This window comes from Hylobates moloch, unplaced genomic scaffold (assembly GCF_009828535.3).
Source record: "Hylobates moloch isolate HMO894 unplaced genomic scaffold, HMol_V3 SCAFFOLD_9, whole genome shotgun sequence".
Taxonomy (NCBI): domain Eukaryota; kingdom Metazoa; phylum Chordata; class Mammalia; order Primates; family Hylobatidae; genus Hylobates; species Hylobates moloch.
In genome coordinates, this window is record NW_026652284.1 from 71,263,859 (window position 1) to 71,286,792 (window position 22,934).

At 36.9% G+C, this 22,934-nt stretch overlaps 1 protein-coding gene across 1 annotated transcript in view; it reads left to right on the forward strand.

The window, feature by feature from the left end:
- The window catches only part of LRRC69 (leucine rich repeat containing 69), a 131,872-nt gene that overhangs the window by 39,170 nt on the left and 69,768 nt on the right, over positions 1-22,934 (forward strand). The window contains exons 3-6 of the mRNA XM_058444074.1: positions 3,740-3,866; positions 6,564-6,636; positions 12,699-12,894; positions 16,172-16,232. Of these exons, the coding sequence (XP_058300057.1) occupies positions 3,740-3,866; positions 6,564-6,636; positions 12,699-12,894; positions 16,172-16,232 (457 nt within the window). The remainder of the gene's footprint in view (positions 1-3,739; positions 3,867-6,563; positions 6,637-12,698; positions 12,895-16,171; positions 16,233-22,934) is intronic.

The window sequence follows — 22,934 nt, forward strand, 5'->3', positions numbered from 1 at the left end:
CTTACGCTAGTTTATGAAACCATATGTAATCTGGCCCAAGTATACCTTTCCAACCTCTTTTTTGCTGAGTGTTCCTCTATCTACAGTGCTCAGCCACATCAGCTGCATCTCCTGGCCTCCTCAACCACACCAAGAATGTGCCTCCATTGGGGTCTTTATTTTGACAGTTTCTTCTTCCTTATTGTCACTCAGATCTCAGTCTATATAGCAACTTCTAAGACAGGTTCTCCTGATCAACAAATCACTTTCTCCTCACTCTTTAAATTGTCTCTAGAACACTTAATACTGTCTGTTATTCTTGTATTAATTTGTTTAGCCACTTAGTCATTGGATGGTTGCTTTCTTACTGTTTAAGTGCCTTGAGGGCAAAGATGTTACATGTCTTATGCATGCAATGAATTTTTTTTTTTTTTTTTAAGACGGAGTCTTGCTCTGTCGCCCAGGCTGGAGTGCAGTGGCGCAGTCTTGGCTCACTGCAAGCTCCACCTCCCAGGTTCACGCCATTCTCCTGCCTCAGCCTCTCCTAGTAGCTGGGACTACAGGCGCCCGCCACCAGGCCTGGCTAATTTTTTTTTTGTATTTTTAGTAGAGACGGGGTTTCACTGTGGTCTCGATCTCCTGACCTTGTGATCCGCCCGCCTTGGCCTCCCAAAGTGCTGGGATTACAAGCGTGAGCCACCGCGCCCGGCCGAATATTTTTTAATGAGTGAATAAATGAATGGTGACCCACCTACTTTAAGAGATATGTATTCACTTAGAATATGTGCAGTTTAGACTGCATTTTTAAAACTGTTTGTTTATGGATATATTTCTAAGCATCAAAAAACCCACAAAAAAACAAAAACTAAACCAAAACTGAAACCCACCCTGCTTTACAGTCAAGATTGATTATAATCTGTGATTTTCCTTTGACATATGATGAAATCTAGTTACTATGTATCTTCATATCTCTGGGCCAGACCCTTATATTCTGTAAAACTCAATGACAAAAATATATCTAACTCATATGTAAGAACTTACCACATAACATGCAAAATGAGTACTGTACAGTATATGCCCTTAGAAATACACAGAAAAGCATTGATAGTGTGGGACATTACAAGCTGTTTCTTGTTTACTTTAAAAATATATGTTACCATCCCTTTTTTTAGGTGATAATTCACCATGAGTCTCATACTTCTGCACATTCTGTAAACAGAGGCACTGACTGGCTTTATTTTGGACCAATTTTTCCAGTATAATTACATAGCAGATAACCTTGGAAATTAGAAATAGTGTCTCCCTCTGGACCGAAGGGCAGGCATGGTTACTGCCCATCATAAAAGATTCAGGGTCCCTAAACTCATTGTTCCTGTTCAGTAACACAGCCTACTTCACGTCTAGGTATCTCTTTGTGTTCTTTGCATTTTCAGTGCAAAAATAGTAATATTCTGGACACTGCTATTGCTCTAAGTAATAAACGGTCCCTTGTATCTTTCCCAGGGGTCTCATGTTTTCTACCAGCATTCACGAAACTGTGGCAGGTTCACTTGTTAGCTTGTAAACTGGGTAAAATCTTGGACTTTTCACAATGCCTGACACATTCTTGCGTATCTCACCAGTCCTCAGAGAGATTTTCTTGGGCTCTCAGTACTCCTAGGCTGCTGTGCATGTTTCACTAAATTTAGGCAAAAGAATGAAATCTACCTTGTTTTGGAAGAGACTGCAAATAGTCACTTTGATAGGCAAATAATGGAGCCCCAAAGATGCCCACACCTAATCTCCCAATCCTCTGGAATGTGTTAGGTTATATGACAAAGGGGAATTAAGGGTGCAGCCAGAAGTAAGGTGGATAGTCAGCTAACCTGGAGAATGGGAGGTTACCCTAGATTATCCAAGTGGACCCAGTGTAATTATGAGGTTTTTAAATGTTGAAGAGTCAGCATTAGTGTGATATGATTTGAAAAAGACTTAACCATCCATTGCTGGCTTTAAAGGGGAAAGTGGGGCGTATAAGCCAAGGAATGGAGGCTGACTCTGAAAGTTAGGAAAGGCAAGCAAACAGATCATCCCCTGGAGTTTCCAGAAAGGAGCACCAGCTTGATTTTAGTCAGTGAGACTGTTTCTGATTTCTGATCTCCAGAAATATACGATAAATTTGTGTTGTTCTAAGCCACAAAGTTTGTGATAATTTTTTATAGCAGTTATAGGAAACCAATACAGTTACAGACTCTGGATAAAATAGCTACATGAATGTATTTTAACTTCACATTTACAATAGAAGAAGGCCTCCAACATGGTAGTAGATGTATTATACTATTATAAATTAGGATAATGGTAATTCTCAGACAAAAGTACATATGCAAGTGAAACCTTTACCATGAATTCTTAGGATGAGAAATTTCATTTTAATATCAATGTATATTTCTTTGTATTAATTTAAATCATTGTCTTACATCCATAACAAGTACTAGGTGACATTTAAATATAAATTGTGGGCCGGGCACGGTGGCTCACGCTTGTAATCCCAGCACTTTGGGAGGCCGAGGCGGGCGGATCACGAGGTCAGGAGATCGAGACCACGGTGAAACCCCGTCTCTACTAAAAATACAAAAAAATTAGCCGGGCGTGGTGGCGGGCGCCTGTAGTCCCAGCTACTCGGAGAGGCTGAGGCAGGAGAATGGCGTGAACCCGGGAGGCGGAGCTTGCAGTGAGCCGAGATTGCGCCACTGCACTCCAGCCTGGGCGACAGAGCGAGACTCCGTCTCAAAAAAAAAAAAAAAAAAAAAAAAAAAAAAAAAAAAAAAAATAAATAAATAAATAAATATAAATTGTGAATGGCTTAAATTTTCTTCTTAAATTTTTTGGTTTTATGTAAATTCATTAGTTTGTTAAAACTTCCAAGATTCCTTTTATTTGGCCCTTACTATTAAAATTCTAAAGTATGCAATTGGTAATTAAACCTGAATAGTAAATTATGTTTGGGAGTAAAGTAAAAGACTCTTTGTATTTTGGAAAGTACAATTAGATTTTACAACAAAGAATATTACTATACTTTTGGGAACAATCTGTATCACGGATTTATTGGATTACAACATCAAGGAGGAACTTTTTAACTCCCCTTATGTGCAGTTCTTCCTAGGCCTGACCAATCTGTTCTCTGTAGGACAGATAACTGTAGGGTAGATCTTTTCTACCCTCATTATACCATTTCAATAGTTTCTTTTCTAAATTTTGTGATCACACAGAGTGACATCAAAGTTAAAGGCCCGCCCCCGCCAGGCTGTATACATGTAATAGAGTAGTCTTATGGCCTAGCTCATTTGGGAGTAGTATGTCAGGAGGACCTCAGATATTTGGCTGTGTTTCTGTTTTCAGTAACTTAGTTCCTTTGCTGAGTGTTTAATAGTTTGATTCTATAGGTCACAAGGTTCGGATACTCTTAAGTTGTTCAAATGATTTATAAATGGATTATTGGTTGTGGTTTTACATATCCTTGGGATGGTTTGTAATATAATTTTAATGAACTTAAATGCTCTAATTAAAAATTAAATTGTGCTTTAATTAACATAAAGTGAACATGAAGCTCAAATGAACTTTATTTATAAAGATAACTTTAGATATAACTGAAATAATTGTTTAAAAATATTTTGAAGTTTTCTTAGGTTACATAGATCTGAGCAAGGGGGCTTAAATTATTTCTTTTTTTCATTTGAAGTTGGATAATATATGAGTCCATTAAACCTCTATATGTTTGCAGTTGACAACACTAAATCTGGGAAACAACCTTTTAGAAGAAGTTCCGGAAGAGATGAAATATCTTACATCTCTGAAGAATCTCCATTTATCTGGAAATAGGATCTGTAGATTTGCACCTGGAGCCTGTGGTAATTTAATCAACAAGAAAGAACATTATAGCATCAAATTTAATCTCTCATATTTAATAATATGAGACTGAAATGAAAATGAATTTTGCATGTTTAATCTTTTTTTTGTTGGAGATATTTACATACTACTCTTGAAATATAGGAGGAGACAACACTTTAAAAAAGTATTGTATCATATGTTTATTTACATGTAGACCTAAGAAAATAAGTAAGCATCAGTGTTAATGAATTTTCCCATTTGTAGAATCAGTATAAAGTCAGATCGTGAATCTGGGGACCCTTTTCCTGAGCCAGAAATAATTTTATTGGAAAATCAAATCAAGTAAAGCTCTACCGTAGCTTTTTTCTTTTCACTTTTTATTCTGTCTTAGATATTAAGTCACACTTTTTGATCAAGATGCTAAATTTAAATCAATTTGGGGGGAATTTTAAAGAAAAGATATGAGATCCAATAAGCATTTTTTTCTTTCTTTTTCCCATTAACTAATAATTTCTCCATTCAAGATGACGCTATTCTTATTTGATATTCCTAGAGTGGGCTTAAGGACAAACGTATGACAAAGAGATCTAGATGGCTTTTATGGCTTTATCAACTAATGTAAGGTACTTCACCACTTTCTGTGTTGGTCCTTAGTAGTATAAATTTCTCTGAACTTTTGAGGCATGGGTGCTATATATAATCATTGTCATCTTCACACAGAATTTATTAATGACATTACTGCATGCAGCAATAAATCAAGGGTTATATTTGGCAAATAGCACAAGTAGACTCTCGTACTGTCTTTTTAAAGGTACTTTAAAATCTTAGGTCATATATCTTGGAAAAATATTCTTTTCCAAAATAATAGATGTAACAAACAATTATTGATACTTGGACACATTATATATGCTAAGCCACAGACCAGAGTTCACTTACAATTTACCTTGGAAGAAAACAGTTTACACTAAAAAAGTTAAGGTCATGCAAATCAATAGATAATAATATTTTATGACCTATACTGAGGGGACAGATTTAAGTGCAACCTGATATACATAAACAATGTTGAGCATACTAATTTATACTAATTAAGGCTCTATAAGGAATTTTTTATCATGTTGCCTTTAAATTTGAGATGTTAGGTATATATATATATATCTTTATCTATATCTATCTGGATATATTTTATATACATATATAAAATTTGGAGTGCTCTTGAATGTCTTTAGTTTGTATATTTCTTTTTAAAAAAATTGTTTTTTAATTGACAGATAACAATTGTACATACTCATGGAGTACATAGTGATATTTTGATACATATAATATATAGTGATCAGATCAGGGTAATTGGCATAGCCATCATTCCAAACACTTATTTCTTTGAGTTGGGAATATTCTTGACTTGGGGTTATTGAACTTTGAAAATCCCATGTGATTGACCTAAGTTATGTTCTATGTCATGTCCTGATGATTCAAGGTCAGAAGTAGTTTGATGTCAGGGAGTTTAATGCTGCCCAGCATGGGTCTGAATAACCTTGTTGCATTACATGACCCTGTTTCCCTGACCAGAGCAGATTGATCAGGGCTGGAGTTGGGTCCCAAGCTAAGCTTGTCATATTTTCTCTTTCTTGGGAATTGTGATAGAGTCTAAAACAGTTTAATTGGTTTGAGATAATTACATGACCTGAGGCAGAGATTGCAAACTGGTGGCCCATGGGCTGAAGCTGGTTCATAAATAAGTTGATTCTATTTTTTTGGCCTTTAAAAATCTTTGAATTAAGTGCCCATGTTTTCAAATCAGGAGAGTTCACATAGAAGTTTGGATCTCTGGCTCTTTTTAAAAATCTGTTTTAAAAAAGAAAGATTTAGCAACACTGCAGTTGCATTCCCATATGACAATTGCCAGAGCTGGCTGAATGGTGGTGGCCCTGTCTGACATGGCATGGGATTATCATTTTGATTCCTGTGGACATGTGAGTTTAAAGGCTCTGTCTTCCCTGTCAATGAACATTCAAATTCAGAAGTTGTGATATGGTTATGAGTACATAGAAAAATAGAGCAAACAAGCCGGGCGCGGTGGCTCACGCTTGTAATCCCAGCACTTTGGGAGGCCGAGGTGGGCGGATCACGAGGTCAGGAGATCGAGACCACGGTGAAACCTCGTCTCTACTAAAAATACAAAAAACAATTAGCCGGGCGTGGTGGCGGGCGCCTGTAGTCCCAGCTACTCGGAGAGGCTGAGGCAGGAGAATGGCGTGAACCCGGGAGGCGGAGCTTGCAGTGAGCCGAGATTGCAAAAAAAAAAAAAAAAAAAAATAGAGCAAACATGTTCAAAAGAGAGAATGGAGGGAGGAAAGAGAGCGGGTAAGATATTATAAATATGAAAATGAGAGAAGCTGTAATGAAGAACTAAATTATATTTTCTGCAGAGATATTCAGACAGTACATTCTTAGGTTCTGGGTGCCTTTTAGCTTCTGATTCGTTTTTGATGAGCCTGGTTGCATCCTCATTCCACAGGCACAGTGACTTAGATTTGTAACTTTGTGATTAAATTACTCCTTTTTGCTTGAGCTAGTTTAAGAGGGTTTCTGTTACCACCACCAAAAGAGCCTTGGCCAAGGCAAGAACCGGAAGGAAAACAAAGGTATGTAGAAAAGTAGAAAAGTGACTAAAAATTATCTAACAGATGGCTAAAGTGACTAAAATTATTTTCTAACAGATTCCTTACAAAATTTAATCCTGCTTAATCTGAACAACAATCATCTTACGCAGCTTCCTCAAGAAGTCAGCAGGTAATTTTGTTTATAGCAAGACTTGGTTAACAGTCGCGCCCCTCCTTTTTCCCCACTGTGTCATTTGAAAGCGTTATGTCTAGCATAAGTCCCTGTGGGATTTATACATAGCAAAGAGGGATCTGAAGGACTGAGGCAAGCCACTAATTTTAAGCAGATGATTCCTTAAACACTTCAGAGAAATGAGAAACAGCATGATAATCTTAGTGTAAACATTGGGCTTTGAAACATAAAGTTCTAAAACTGATGGTCTCATTGATTTCCCAACTCTGAGGTTCTTGGAGCTTGGTTAGCCACAGAATTGGGCACATTAAATGTTATTTTGCATGTGTATTGTAAACCATTTTGAGCTTGATGGAAAACGTAATGTAAAAACTAAGGATTTAAAACTGCAATGTCATTTTCGTTTTTAAAAACCCCGTATTTTATTGTCATTAACAAAAAAAAAAAAAAAAAAAAAAAAAGCTGTTTTTCCTTATCCTGCATATCTGCACAGACAGAATGCCTTTCTGGAGCCAGCTGAGAGCCTTATCCTTCTGTAGGCAAAACACGCTCTTGGGCTTTTCCTCTGACAGATGGAGACAGAACTCTGTTCAGGTTTACTTTGGAGGCTCCCTTTATTGCCTGTTGAGCAGAAACAGATGTGTCACAGAGCAAGAGCATCCAGAGTTTTAAAAGAGAATACAAAACTTTGAACAGTCCTCAACACGGGGCTTTCTGCAGCACCTAACATCTATTCCAATTTACTTGTATATACCTCTAGCCAATGCGTTATTTTTTCCAAATATATTTTTATAAGGAAAGCAATATTTTAAGTCAGAGCAACTAGAAAAGAATTGAATCAATCTAATTTCTATAGAAGATAAATATTTGCAGCAATGAAAATGCCATGCTAATAGTTGTCTGCTTGCTTTTTTACAAATTCAGCTTATCAATCGATGTATATATTGACGATGATATAATTTTAAAAATAACTTGGGAGATCTCATGAATGAGGTTCAGTGCATATCTCCGTGCAACTAGATTTATGCCTTCGGGTCAGTAATTTAACTACTTTGAACTGCTGCTTTCTCATCTCTAAAGAAAGGATTTTGAATAGATGAACCTCAAAGTTTTTGCCGCTATAACACGTTATGATTTCACAATTTCATACACTTATCTCTGTTTGGAATACAAATTACAGTATTCAAGGAATCATATAAATCTAAGGGAATATGTTAGAAAGATGAAAGAATGCTTTCACTGAAAAAGGTAGGATTGCAAAGTGTATAGGTCTGTTCCGTTTTATAGTTAACTCTGGGTTGTCTATATTCTGGCCATATCCTACTAGATATCAATTAATTGGTCATCTCTCTAGGTAGAATTCCATTTTCTGAGCCTGGGAAAGTTTCTTCACTTTCCTATATCTTAACATCTTCATCTGCAAAATGGGGATGATGATAGTATTTTCAGAAAATAAATTGGACTGTTTTGACAGTTAAGCGAATTCATACAATATATTTAGGGTTGAGTTTGGGACATAAAAGGTATTAGGATTGAGTAAGTGCTCAATGGATGTCAGCTTTTATTATTATTGGTTGTTATTTTTATTCTAGCTTCTTTCCGTTCCCTTTGTTCACTCATTTCCAGAGACAAAAGAATGACTTCTCAGTGGATTTGGGCAAAGCATTGAGCATGTGTAGTTTGGCATTCTCCTCTTGCCCTGCCGTGAAGTAAGCAGCAGCCTCAGCAGGAAAGGCTGTGAAGGGGTGGTATATTTAATACAGAGGAGGGCTAGCAGGGACTCAGAGTGATCATGTCAGCTCTGTGCTGATGTTTGATTTCCTTCTCTCTAAATCCCATATCTTATTTCTCAATTTATTTAGAACTTAGGAGAGGGAAAAAGGAGTTTTGTTTTTGGCTCATTTAAACTACAGAATATCAGTTCATGGACTTGGAGTCAAATTTGGCCAGGTAAGAGTTTTACACCTAAACAACTCTGTCATGGACAGCGCTGCACAGGCACAGGAAGAGGACAGCATGGGCATCCTGGTGACAGAATGAGTCTGGAAGACAGAGGGAGAGAGAGCAAGGGACTAAGTCGACAGGCTCAGTTCTTTCTCCAAATTCGTCAATCAGTGAAGTTGTTCTTCAATCTCCTGGGGAAGACAGATGTCAGGGAGAAGCTGCAAGTGTATCTTCTGTAGATTTTCTTTGGAAAAGTAGAACATCTCCCTGCTTGGTGGAATCAGGAACGATGGCAGATATTTGTTTCCCTCCTCTTTACTCACACAAATGAATGATGGACAAATGAACAATAGGATCTGAGCTCATTTTATTGCCTTGAAATAACAAAAAGTTAAAACCAACTCCCATGATATAGTAAATCAGAGTAGAATCAATAAAAATGATTATAAAAATGATTAATGAAGAAAATTCCCCATCCCTTTCCCCACAGGACCTGCTCCACACATTTTTACTCCATTTCAGTGCTGAGTTGTCCTTCTTTGACCCTTTATACTGCAAAGAACTTCACTTCCTATTATCCTGACAAATTTGAGTTCCCTCAATTCCCTTCTTTTCAGCATCTTTCTCTCCATGTTCTATTTCTTTCCTCTCGCTCTGTCTTCCTTGTCATCTCTCTCTAAAGTGCCGTGTCTTTTGCTTTTGCTTCCTGTGTAACATATTGTAAATTCTCTTCTGTCTTCTCCATTCTACTTTAGATCATTTTCAAAAGTCGTTACTGTCCTTTACATAGTCAAATATAATGGCCTTTTTCTTCTGCTGAATAAAAATTACATAAAACTATTCAATGCATTTTGTATTATTCAATGCATTTTGACAAATGTACACACACCAATAACATGTAGAACATTTTCTTCAGCCCGGAAATTTCCCCATACACCCTTCCAGTGAATTCTTACCTCTCATAAGCAATCAATATTCTGATTTCTGTCTTCTTTACAAATTAGTTTTACCAATCCTAGAACTAAATAAATGGAATCATATAATATATACATTTTTGTGTCTGTCTTCTTTTGCTTAGCATATTTTTTGAGACTCATATAACTGTTGCATTTATTAGTAGTTCATTGGTTTGTTTTTTGTTTTTTTGTTTTTTTTTTTGAGACAGAGTCTGGCCCTACTCACCCAGGCTGGAGTGCAATGGCGCAATCGTGGCTCACTGCAACCTTCGCCTTCCGGGTTCAAGTGATTCTCATGCCTCAGCCTCCCGAGTAGCTGGTATTACAGGTGCCTGCCACCACGCCCAGCTAATTTTTGTATTTTTAGTAGAGATGGGGTTTCAACATATCTGCCAGGCTGGTCTCGAACTCCTGACCTCAAGTGATCTGCCTGCCTCAGCCTCCCAAAGTGTTGGGATTACAGGTGTGAGCCACCATGCCTGGCAGTTTTTGTTTATTTGAGTAGCATTTCATTGCGTGAATATGCCCTAAATTATTTGTCTTTTCTCCTATTGATGTATATTTGGGTTATTTCCAGTTTAGGGCTATTATGAATTAAGGTACAATAAACATTATTGTACAAATTTTTTTGTAAACTTGTTTAATTTCATTTTCATTTAAATTTCTAGGAGTAAAACAAATTTATTTCTCATTGTCCTGGAAGTTGGGAAGTGAAGACCAAGGTGCTGGCAGATGTGATGTCTGGTGAGGGTCCACTTCCTGGTTCATAGAGTGGCACCTTTCTCACTGTGTCCTCACATGGTAGAAGGGGCAAGGAGCTCTCTGGGGCCTTTTGTAAGGACATTAATTACATTTATGAGGTTTACCCCATCATCATGACCTAATCATCTCCCAAAGGCCCCATCTTGTAATACCATCACATTGGAGGTTAGATTTTAACGTATGAATTTTGAAGAGACACAAATACTCAGACCATAGCCCTATCATTTCTCCAATACCATACGATCTTGATTGCTGTAGCTGCATTGTAAGTTTTGAAATCAGGTAATGTGAGTCTTTTGATTTTATTCTTTTTTTTTTTATTATACTTTAGGGTTTTAGGGTACATGTGCACAATGTGCAGGTTTGTTACATATGTATCCATGTGCCATGTTGATTTCCTGCACCCATTAACTCGTCATTTAGCGTTAGGTGTATCTCCTAATGCTGTCCCTCCCCCCTCCCTTGATTTTATTCTTTATCATAGTTTGGCTATTCTAGGTCCTTTCAATTTCCATATAAATTTTAAAATTGATTTGTCTTTTTTTTTTTTTTAAGATGGAGGTCTCACTGTGTTTCCCAGGCTGGTCTTAAACTCCTGGGCTCAAGCAATCCTTCCACCTTGGCCTCCCAAAGTTATGGGTTTACAGCCATGAGCCACAGCACCCAGCCCAAATCAAGTCTTATACAAAAAAAGCTGTCAAAATTTGTATTTGAATCTATTACTGAATCTATAGATCAATATTAAAAAGTTGATATCTTAGCAATATTTTTCTTTTCTATACCTGAATATATCTCTACTTTTATTTAAAGCCCCTTTACATTCTCTCATTCATAATTTATAGTTTTCAGTGTAGGGGTCCCTCATGTCTTTGTTATATGTACTCTTAACTATTTCATGAAGGGTTTTTTATACATTACTATAAATGGAAATCTTAAACTTTTATTTTCCAATTGTTTGTGGCTGCAATGTGGAGATACAATAGATTTTTTAAATATTGACTTTGTAGTTTGTGACTTGGTGTTATTTCTGCTTGTTTTGTTTGTTAGTTTGGATGATCTCTCTTTAACATTTAAACTTTTGACCATCTCTTTAATTTTGAAATTTTCTTCTCTCACACCTTCAGAGATTCCTTGCTAATCTGGTTCTTCTTCTACTTCTGTGTTCATAACTTTGCTGGGTGCCTTTAATTTTTAATGGTCAGCTGTTTATATTTCTCAAGAATATTTCCATTGGCTTCCTCTCTCTTCTCTCTGCTCATTTTCTTTTGTTGTTTTTCCTATCAATCCCAGGTATTCATATGGCTTCTACTATGTATGGAGAAATCTGTAGAATCCTCATAATTCCCTTTGCTAGCACTGATGACTTCCTAACCTCCAGTCTTCCATTTTCAACTGCCTAAAAATTTAGTTCCCTCATTCTTACATTACTTCAATCGTAACACACTTCAACCTTGAGATCATTACATGTTTTCACTCTTAGCTTTGCAAACAGACACACCTGCGTTAGAATTTTGACATTGTTACCTACTAGATAGGTAACTTGGGGAATTTATTTACTGCCTCTAATGCTGTATTTTCCTCACTTTTAAAATAAGAGTAGTAATTCCAACCTCAGAGTTATGTTGATGATTAAATTTAATGCACAGGCATGTAGTTGTGCTTAGTAATGTTAATTCCCTTCTGCTTCCTTATTCGTAATATTTTTCTTAGCTTACTATTCCCTCTTATTGCCCTATTTTATAAGTTCTTTTATTCAGGGCCAAATTCAAAATGTCAGTTCTTTAGAAAAACTTGCAATATGCTTCAGGAACCATATCTGCAATTACAGACTCAAATTTCCTTAACCTTTTTCTCCTTAGCCAATGGCATTTGCCGTTCTGTTTATGGCTCTATTTAATATCTCCTAAACCATGGCATCCAAAAGGGCAGAATTTGTGGCTGATTCATCTTTGAACTTCCACAGCAATTGAACAGTACTCGTATCTATTTGGTACTAGGTATATTTATGTCTATGTATGCTTATGCCTGTACCTGTGTTGATCTGTATACATAGGTATGTCCATGTTCCCCTTGTCCTCTAGCTTTCTCTTGGGTATGGCCAATGTATACGTATAAAGAAAGGAAATAGAATTTTCTTTTTCTTAAATCTAGGTTTTGATTACCTAACATACTTTTAACATAAACCATCTGATTACAAAATATCTTTAAAAATTAAATTTCAGCAAAAACTTCTTATACTTATGATTCACAACAGTTGTAAACACTTGACTGAAGTAAGCTCAGAAGAGCTACAAAAATTAAATTGACACATGGCTTCTGCTAAGTTGGGCCTATATAGTGGACTCTGTTATTCTTGTGAGTTTCATTCATATACTTTGGTGTTTTTTTTTTTTTTAGATTAAAAAGTCTTACTTATGTGAGTGTAAATTATAACCAACTAGCCAGCATTCCTAGAGAACTTTGTTTTCTTGAGAATCTTGTTGAACTTCAACTTAACTACAATCAGCTGATATACATACCTGAAGAGATTAAATTCTTGAAGAAACTTCAGAAGCTTTTGCTAGCCAGAAACAACGTTGGAGTTTTGCCAGAGGTGAGCAAAACATGGAACCACAGTATTTTGCTGTTGGAGAAGAACTCAACATGATGGGAGGTGGTTATAGATTAGATTTGGGTATCTGAGTATAAGCCACCACTTGCTTTCTCTCAGATTAAATGTAGTCAGTTCCCAAATCCCTATGACAGAGGAAGGCTATAATTTGAATTATCCCACATAGCTAGGGCTGCCAGATTTAGTAAATACAAATACAGAATGCTCACTGAAATTTGAATTCCAGGTAAGTAATGATTAAATTTTTTACTATAAGTATGTTGCAAATATTGCATGGAATAGACTAAAAAACCTATTTATTGTTTGGTATTTCTTTCTTTCTTTTTTTTTTTCGAGGCAGAGTCTCCCTCTGTTGCCTAGGCTGGAGTGCAGTGGCACGATCTTGGCTCACTGCAACCTCCACATCCCGGGTTCAAGTGATTCTCCTGCCTCAGCCTCCTGAGTAGCTGGGATTACAGGCAGACACCACCACGCCTGGCTAATTTTTGTAATTTAGTAGAGACGGGGCTTCACCATGTTGGTTAGGCTGGTCTCAAACTCCTGACCTCGTGATCTGCCCGCCTGGGCCTTCCAAAGTGCTGGGATTATAGGCGTGAGCCACCGTACCCAGCATTGATATTTCAATTTAAGTGAGCATTATGTATTTTATCTGGTAACAATGTATACAGAACAAAATACAAGTTCATTTTGGCTTTGGAATATGTACTGGCTGTCCTCCTTTTTTCCTTCATATTCACTCTCTATCCTGCCTTGTGCTTGGGAGACTGACCTGTGTGGGCAGCAGTGAACTCCTTTGTCCTCTGGTTTCCTCTTGGATATGGCAGATGAGAGGCACTAGCAGGAAGTGACAGGGCAGGAGGATAGCAAGGATAGTTGATGGTATTCAACTACTTGAATTGTGGGTTGGCTGTGTGCCTTTCTGGAAGGTCACAACTAGTGAACTAGTAACATATTTACATAGATAGATAGATAGATAGATAGATAGATAACAGGATAGCTAACGGGATTTATTAGGGGAATTGGCACACATAATTATGGAGACTGAGAAGTCCTACAGCAGGCTACCTGCAAGCTGAAGACCCTGGAGTGCTGGTAGTGTGGCTGAGTCCAACTCTGAAAGCCTCAGAACCAGGGAAGCAAATGGTGTAATTCTCAGTTGGAGGTCAAAGAGTCTAAAGGCTGGAGAGCCCAGCGTTCTGAGGTCCAAGGGCAGAAGAAGAAGTGTCCTAGCTCCAGGTGAGAGAGGAAATTACATTTTTTTTTTCATCCAAGTCACTAACTGATAGGATGGTGCCCAGCAACACTGAACACATATCTTTCCCACCCCTTCTACTGACTCACCCATCTCCTCTAGAAACAACCTCACACAGACACACCCAAAATAAAGCTTTACCAGCATTCTAGGTATTCCTTAATCCAGTCAAGTTGACACCTAAAATTAACCATCACACTAGACTTCTTATAGTTCTATCCCAAACAACTGTTTGCTCTTAATGGAACATCATTTGTTCCAAATAACTCAAAGAATCTCAGCTTAAACTTCACTTTTTCCAGGAAGCCTTTCCTGACCTCCTAATACCAAATTTTCCACATATCACTGTTTCCTTAGCCCTTTATGACACTTCTCATTCTCATAGCACAACTTTGTCCTTGCCTATTTGTGAGTTTTTAAACCTTCATTGAATACTTGTGAGGGGTATACATATGCAAAAATTAGAAAAAGAGAGCAACAAATATCAACAGCAATAATAGTGGCAGTCATGGCAGCAAAAACAAACAAATGAAAATGCAAGAGTCAACAGCAACGGAAGTAATACTATGAAGTGTTTTCAAGTAGGGTGGGAAGCCCTTATAACATGAGATATTGAAGGAACACATTGGAGTCTGAAAATCTCTACAGCTAAAACAATACAAAGGAGAGTATCATGGCAATGGAAGACTATGTAGGACTTAAGAAGAGGACTCCCTTCAAGGATTTGCTGCCTAGCTGCAGGGAATGGGGATTGCAGACAGCCTCTAGCTGTTAGCTCTTTCAGGGTCTGCCACTTTTCTTGCTCAAGATCATGCTCTTCCTAAAGCATTCTGCATCTTGTGACCAAACAAGGCGGAGATATAAAGGCTTGGCCATTTCTTCCTGATAAAGAAAAATTTGGATAGGCAATAGCCCTCTGGAGCTCCCCACCCACCTTAATAAGATCCTATTGTGTCTGAATCCCACCCCAACTTCCCCATCTGCTCAGTCCTGCTTCCTGACCCTGCCTTTTACAGGGGTGATCCCTAATAAACATTTAGCACCCCAAATTCCATCTCAGCATCTGCTTCCAGAGAATGAAACCTGTGATAACATGTGATAAAATTGAAGAGGAAGAGTATTGGCATGACTAAAGAGGCATATCATCCGTAGGTACAGGTATGATCATCAATATATGAGTGATGTTTTAGAAATACCACTGTAAGTGGTTGGGACTGTTTAGTAAGTCATACCTGTATTTTTCAATTTTTAGAAAGTTTTTTTTTAATGTTTCTACTTAAAAAGAAATACTACTTATCCTTTGCTTGCTAGTAGAAATACCAGAACCCAGATGCATTATAACAACCGTGTGGTTACTACGGTAATGAACAGTTACATTGGGTACATAGATAGAGGCAGTAACAGATTTTATTTCTTTTATAAGGAAAGGGTTGTGTTAGCACAGGGCTAAGCAAAAGATAGATGCTTAATACATCCTGGTGGAATTTTTAATAGAGACAATATTCCAGGATTACTCTGTTTTCTGTTTCTCAAAGTCTTTCTATTTTAATAATTGACAATGTCTATTGAGTGCTCACTACATAGTAGGCCTTTAGTAAGCACTTTCAGATTTGTAACTCACTTAATCCATTCAACAACCATATGACTTAAGGGCTTCTATTAGCATTTTCATTTTACAAATGAAGAAATTGAAGTACAAAGCAATTAAGAAATTTGCCCATAGTTATACTACCTGCCAGAGGTGAGATTTGAATCTAGATGTAGTGTAACTCAGAGTGGCCATGTTATGTTGCCCTGGAGTGGTCAGAGGAAATGAAGAATTCAAAGATAGCTGGCAGTCCAGGATATGGGGGTCTGCTTGGGAAGATGTGCTGAAGAATTGGTCAGTACAGTGATTAGAAAAGATGGCCACCTTCATCATGTTGGAGCTTTAAAAAAATTTATGATTTTTCTTATGATTTTAAATATTAGATTTAAAAAATTTCTCTCTTCTGTTTTCTGACACAGGAACTTTGTGATCTTAAAAAACTAAGAATCCTAGACATAGCTGGAAATATTCAGATTTTCCATCAAAAGTAAGTAGAGTCAACTTCCATTATAATTGAAAAATAATTTTGTTTATGCTATCGGGAATAGAAAAATATGGGCAGACAGTAAAACCTGTAGTAATTGGAACCTTAAATTATACAAATGACTCAAAGATTTGCTTTTAGAATTTCAAAACCTGTTCTCTCCTGTTTCTTTCTTTGTGTTCTGCGCCTGCTGAATTTGTTTGAACTAAGTGAACTCTGATTGCTATCATAAATATTTTAATATATCAGCTATGATTAATTTTTTGGTTATTATACACTGCTTTTGGTCACCTTTGGCTTTTTGAAAATATTACTTTCCGGAGCATAAATTTTTATCCCTTGTAATTAATCCAAAGGTGACACTTTTGTTAGTCATCTTTAGGCCATAAACAATGAAAAATGCACTTTTTTCTCATTTGAAAATGAATTTTGACCTCATTTTATTTCAAATACGGAGAAACCGTTTGTCTTGGCAACTCCTAACTTTTGAGAAAGAAATGTCAGTTTTTCCTATTGCATTTTTATATCCAATTGAACATGCTTAAACATTCATGGTAATAATGAGAAGTCCATCTATCCAGAAGGTATTCGATGAATAGTTGTTGACCCATTATTTTTCCTGATTTATCCACTCTAAATTGAGGTTTCAGTCTTTTTTTTTTTTTACCTCCTAGAGCAATATTTTATACTGAAGGTAATTCAAATATAAAAAAATGAGTGTAAAGTCTATGTTTTAGAAAAAAGTATACAGTTTTTAAATTGTGGCAAAATATACACAACATAAAATTTACCATTTTAATCATTTCTACTTGTATAGTCCAAGGTACTACGTACTTTCACATTGTTGCACAACCATCAGCATCATCCATCTCTAGAACCTGTTCATCTTCTCCAGCTGAAATTCTGTATCCATTCAACTGTAACTCCCCATTCCCTTTGTACACCTATTTTAGAAGTTCCTATAAATACTTTGAAATAAGATCTTTACCCCCTCCATGGCAACCACAAATCTACTATATGTCTCTGAATTTGACTACTCTAGGTACCCTAGGTACCAGATAAGTGGAACCAGATATTTGTCCTTTTACCACTGACTTATTTCACTTAGTAAAATATGACTAACATTAATTTATCTTATACCATGTGTCAGAGTTTCTTTCCTTTTTAAGGCTGAATGATATTCAGTTGTATGTATATACCACATTTTGTCTATCCACAGGTATCTGCCCACCTGTGGGACCTTGGGCTGTTTTCTCATTTTGGCTATTGCTGCAATGAGCATGGGTTTACAAATATTTGTTCTTTGTCTGCTTTCAGTTCCACTGGGAATATACTTAGATGAAATTGTTGAATCATATGGTAATTCTATGTTTAATTTTTTAAGGAATCACCACAGTGTTTCCAAAAATGTGCAGATTTGAATGTTTAGTAAAAATTGGATATTGTTAATATTGACCTTGAAAATGCGACATGGTTTTATTTACCCTCTGTGTCTTAATTTAACTCTCTATGTCCTGTGATGCCTTCTGGTGCCACTTCTTCTATGGTACCCCTGGAGCCACTGCTACTTCTATGGTATCTTCTGGTGCCACTTTTTCTATGGTATGCTTGAGCAACATAATGGAGTAATTCATTTCAAGTCTTTCTCGCTTTTGGATGGTAAGCTTCCAGAGAAAGAATACTCTTTTTTTCCTCTATACCTGCAGTGTCTTGAATTTTAACTCAATAAATATTTGTTAAATGAATAAATCTAACTAACGTTCTTAAATTTCATTTATTATTCACCTTTCACCCTAGTGGTCTGTTAATTGACTGTTTCTTCTATGAAGTGATTCTGTACTTAACAATTTTGATAAAACATAATTACTTAGGTCCCAATAATTTGGAGTAATTTTGACAGGTCTGAGTTGGTTTCATCTGTGAAGTACCTATTTCAGGAATTTCTATAAACACTCTAACATAAGATGATCTGCAAACTCATCTGGGCTTTGGCCCAACCATTTCAAATTATTTTGGTTCAACTGATTCAAAATCAAAGTTTCCCACATTAAAAATATGGCACAACTGGTGGACCTAGAGGAGAAATGACTGACTCTAGGTCACACTATGATTATCAGTGAAAGAGAGTAAGTTTCAAAGTAATGGTAGAGAACATTCAAAACAATTAAGCCATGCTTTTTGTGAAACAGAGTAGCGTAGAAATGAATAACGTAGACTTTGGAGTCATATACACATGGGTTTAAAGCATTAATTTCCTATTTTCTAAATTTGTAATCTCAAACAAATTGCTTCATTTCTCAGAGTTGCTATTTCTTCATCTAGATAATGACAATATTAAAACCACTAACCTCATAAGGTTGTTATGTCAAATAGTGATTATGAAGCATTTTGTGCACAGTTGGTTTCCAGGAATGGAAGCTATTATACGTTGTGTATAAAATATATACCAATAGTGAAATACTAATAAGTAATATATAATTATAGCAATCGTCTACTCTCTACTGGTGATTATAGGAAGCATTAACCTTGTGAAGTACATTTTTAAAAACCTTTTTTAACTATGAGAATATTCAAACATACATAAAAACAGACAGAAAAGCAAAATAAAGCTCTGTGTACTCATTACTTTTAAGTGTACTCTTAACTCAAAGATTTGAAACTGCATTGTGCATAAGTGCCTTTGAGTAGTTTATTTTACTGCCTTATAACTACTTTTTGAAATAGGTATTTATTTAAGAGTGTTTTGCTATTTTAGGCCGGGCGCGGTGGTTCACGCCTGTAATCCCAGCACTTCGAGAGGCCGAGGCGGGCGGATCACGAGGTCAGGAGATCGAGACCATCCTGGCTAACACGGTGAAACCCCATCTCTACTAATAATACAAAAAAAAAAAAAAAATTAGCCGGGCATGGTAGCGGGCGCCTGTAGTCCCAGCTACTCGGGAGGCTGAGGCAGGAGAATGGCGTGAACCTGGGAGGCGGAGCTTGCAGTGAGCCAAGATAGCGCCACTGCAGTCCGGCCTGGGCGACAGAGCGAGACTCTGTCTCAAAAAAAAAAAAAAAAAAGAGTGTTTTGCTATTTTATGATTTAAATAAATTTGGTGTGCAATTTAGAAAATGCAATTTTTTTCAGAACAGTATTTTTTTTTTGAAATTCACATGGCATTTGAACATTTGAAACTGTATTTTCACCAGGACTTTTGTATAAGAATATACATTAAATGGAAATTTACAGTAAAAAATGGGACTGTTATAAATATTTGTTCATATATGTTGGATCAAAAGAGTTTCTGTGTTATTTAGTTATTAAGAAAAAATCTGGCATGACCACATAGTGAATTAATTGTTTCAGAAATAGCCAGGTATGGTAGCTCACGGCTGCAATCCCAGCATTTTGGGAGGCTGTGGCGGGAGGATTGATTTTGATTCCATGAGTTCAAGATCAGCCTGGACAACATGGTGAAACCTCTATCTCTACAAAACAAACAAACCACCAAAAAAATTAGCTGGGTGTGGTGGCACACCCTGTGGTCCCAGTTACTTGAGGTGAAAGTATGACTCAAGCCTGGGAAGTAGAGGTTGCAGTAAGCAGCCTGGGCAACACAGTGACACCCTGTCTTAAAAAAAAAAAAAAAAAAGAAATATCTGGGTTCTTTTATGACATGTAGTCAGATCTGCTACAGGAGAGACTTTAGTTTCTCTCCTTACCTCTTTTTTCCTTTATTTTAACTTAAAAAAATTAAATTAAAACTTAAAAATTTTGTAAGTTATACAACTTCTGCATGTTTCTTAAAATGTCAAGCAAAACAAAAGTATGGAATAAAAATAAAAGTTTCGGCCGGGTGCAGTGGCTCATGCCTGTAATCCCAGCACTTTGGGAGGCCGAGGCAGGTGGATCACAAGGTCAGGAGATCGAGACCATCCTGGCTAACACAGTTAAACCCCATCTCTACTAAAAATACAAAAAAAATTAGAAGAGCGTCGGGGCGGGTGCCTGTAGTCCCAGCTACTCGGGAGGCTGAGGCAGGAGAATGGCGTGAACCCGGGAGGCGGAGCTTGCAGTGAGCCGAGATTGCACCACTGCACTCCAGCCTGGGCGACGGAGCGAGACTCCGTCTGAAAAAAAAAAGAAAGTTTCCGTTCCAGGACCTCTTCATGTGTGTTTTTAGAAAAGCCTGTTAAAACATTTTTTTCACACGATACTATGTCTGGATTGGTTTTATTATATTTAATTTCCCAGTATGATTTTTCTTTTTAAAAAATGACCATCTGGCCGGGCACGGTGGCTTACGCCTGTAATCCTAGCACTTTGAGAGGCCGAGGTGGGTGGATCACCTCAGGTCAGGAGTTGGCAACCAGCCTGACCAACATGGAGAAACTCTGTCTCTACTAAAAATACAAAATTGGCCGGGAGTAGTGGCGCATGCCTGTAATCTCAGTTACTTGGGAGGCTGAGGCCAGAGAATCGCTTGAACCCAGAAGGCAGAGGTTGCGGTGAGCCAAGATCATCGTGCCATTGCACTCCAGCTTGGGCAACAAAAGCGAAACTCCGTCTCAAAAAAAAAAAAAAGTACTATCCAAGTATTCTCCATAAGGCGTTATCAATATATCAATAGCAGAAAGATCAGCGAGAGAAAGCAAAACTCTGGGGGCTATTTTGATCCCCTATCATTGCACAATTTTAGAACATTCTCAGTTTTCTCACATACAATTTTTTGATACTTAATTCCTGTCTGAGACATACCAAATTATTTATTGTATTAGTTTGCAAGTGTCCTTTGCTTCTTGAAGGAATGGGTATTAAGATTTAAGATGTTGTCTTCATTTATCCTTTTGTAAGTAGCATTTTTCTGGTAATTCATTCATTGTAGAAAATAAGTAAATAAGTATAGAAAGAGTAAAATGTAAGGTGTCTTTAAGTTTACCTTCCAGAGATAACACTTTATTGTTTTCTTCAAGAATCTCATTTTTATATTCTCATTAAAAAAATTCAATGTATACTGCATAAAGAAATACGTGTCTTGCTTTGTCATTTTCACTTAACATTATATATTAAGCACTTTCCTTAAATGAATATTCTTCAATATGTGATTTTTAATCATTGGGTGTTCTTCTACCTTTTCTTTATCATATGTCCACTTTTTCTGACATTTTTATTTATTGCTGGAATTAGAATTGGATTTTTTTGTCTTTTCAGGCTTTTGCATTTCTTTTTTTTTAAATTTTATTATTATACTTTAGGTTTTAGGGTACATGTGCACAATGTGCAGGTTTGCTACATATGTATCCATGTGCCATGTTGGTTTGCTGCACCCATTAACTCGTCATTCAGCATTAGGTATATCTCCTAATGCTGTCCCTCCCCGCTCCCCCCACCCCACAACAGTCTCCGGAGTGTGATGTTCCCCTTCCTGTGTCCATGAGTTCTCATTGTTCAATTCCCACCTAGGAGTGAGAACATGCGGTGTTTGGTTTTTTGTCCTTGTGATAGTTTACTGAGAATGATGTTTTCCAGTTTCATCCATGTCCCTACAAAGGACATGAACTCATCATTTTTTATGGCTGCGTAGTATAGAATTGGATTTTGAATGAACAAGCCTTTGAAAAAAACGATGATCTGAAATAAAATGTCTTTTGTTTGTATCTGTCTGTCAGAGAGTAACATATCTGAAGTATGGCCTTTAGTGGACACTGGACAATCTATGGCAACACTGTTGGTTGTTCAGTTAGTGCAGGAAACAGTGATGCTTGTTTTATTAGTTTCCTGAGGCTGCTATAGCAAAATATCACAAACTGGGGCTTAAAGGACATGTGTTTGTTTTCTCTTCTTAGAAAGATACCAATCCTTGGATTGTGGCCCACTCTAATCCAGTATGACCTCATTTTAACTAGTTACATCTGCAAAGACTCTGTTTCCAAATAAAGTCACATTCTGAGGTTCAGGGTGGGTATGAATCTTGGAGGACACTATTTAACCCATTATACTTTGATAGAACATTGAGTTTATTACTCTATTTAGCATCTGCAAGGGCAATTGATATAAACCTCCTTGATGAGGTTTATACGACATTCCAATTCCATAAACAATTACAGAGTACCTTCTCTGCAGCCAAGCTCTCTTCTAATCTGGGGAAGCAAGTGAAGAAATATGGATGTTGCTGTATAGAAACCTTGGAATTTGTGTTTGAAGAAATCTCTAAACATTGAAGTGGAACCTGGAGATATCATAAGAACAAGATAAATCTGTGATTTTTAATGACGGACAGAAATTTAAAATTAGAAAAATCAAAGAAACTGGCATGAATTAGCATGAACAAAGATGCAACTCAGGTAGGTGGTAATTTCATTGTTGAGTTCAAAATACTAAGGGGAAAGTGACCTGTTGCCTTCATAACTTTTGATGATGGGGAAAGAAAAAACATTATTATTTGCTGCTGAAGGGTTTTGGATAGGCTATCAACGTGGGATTTCTGGGAAGAGAGGATTACTAGTATCTTTCTTTAGGTCAGAAAACTCAGTCTATGAAGTAGTTGTGATTCAGTCTTTTCAACAGATAAAAAAGTAAATTATTGAAATTTTATAGTTCCTTTGAAACAGTTTTTATTTTAATCTTTTAGTCACAGGTCTTCTTTCTCTGGCTCCTCTTTCCCTCAGGAGCCCAGTTATTTTTCAAACTGCAATCATTTGAAGAAAAAGATGAC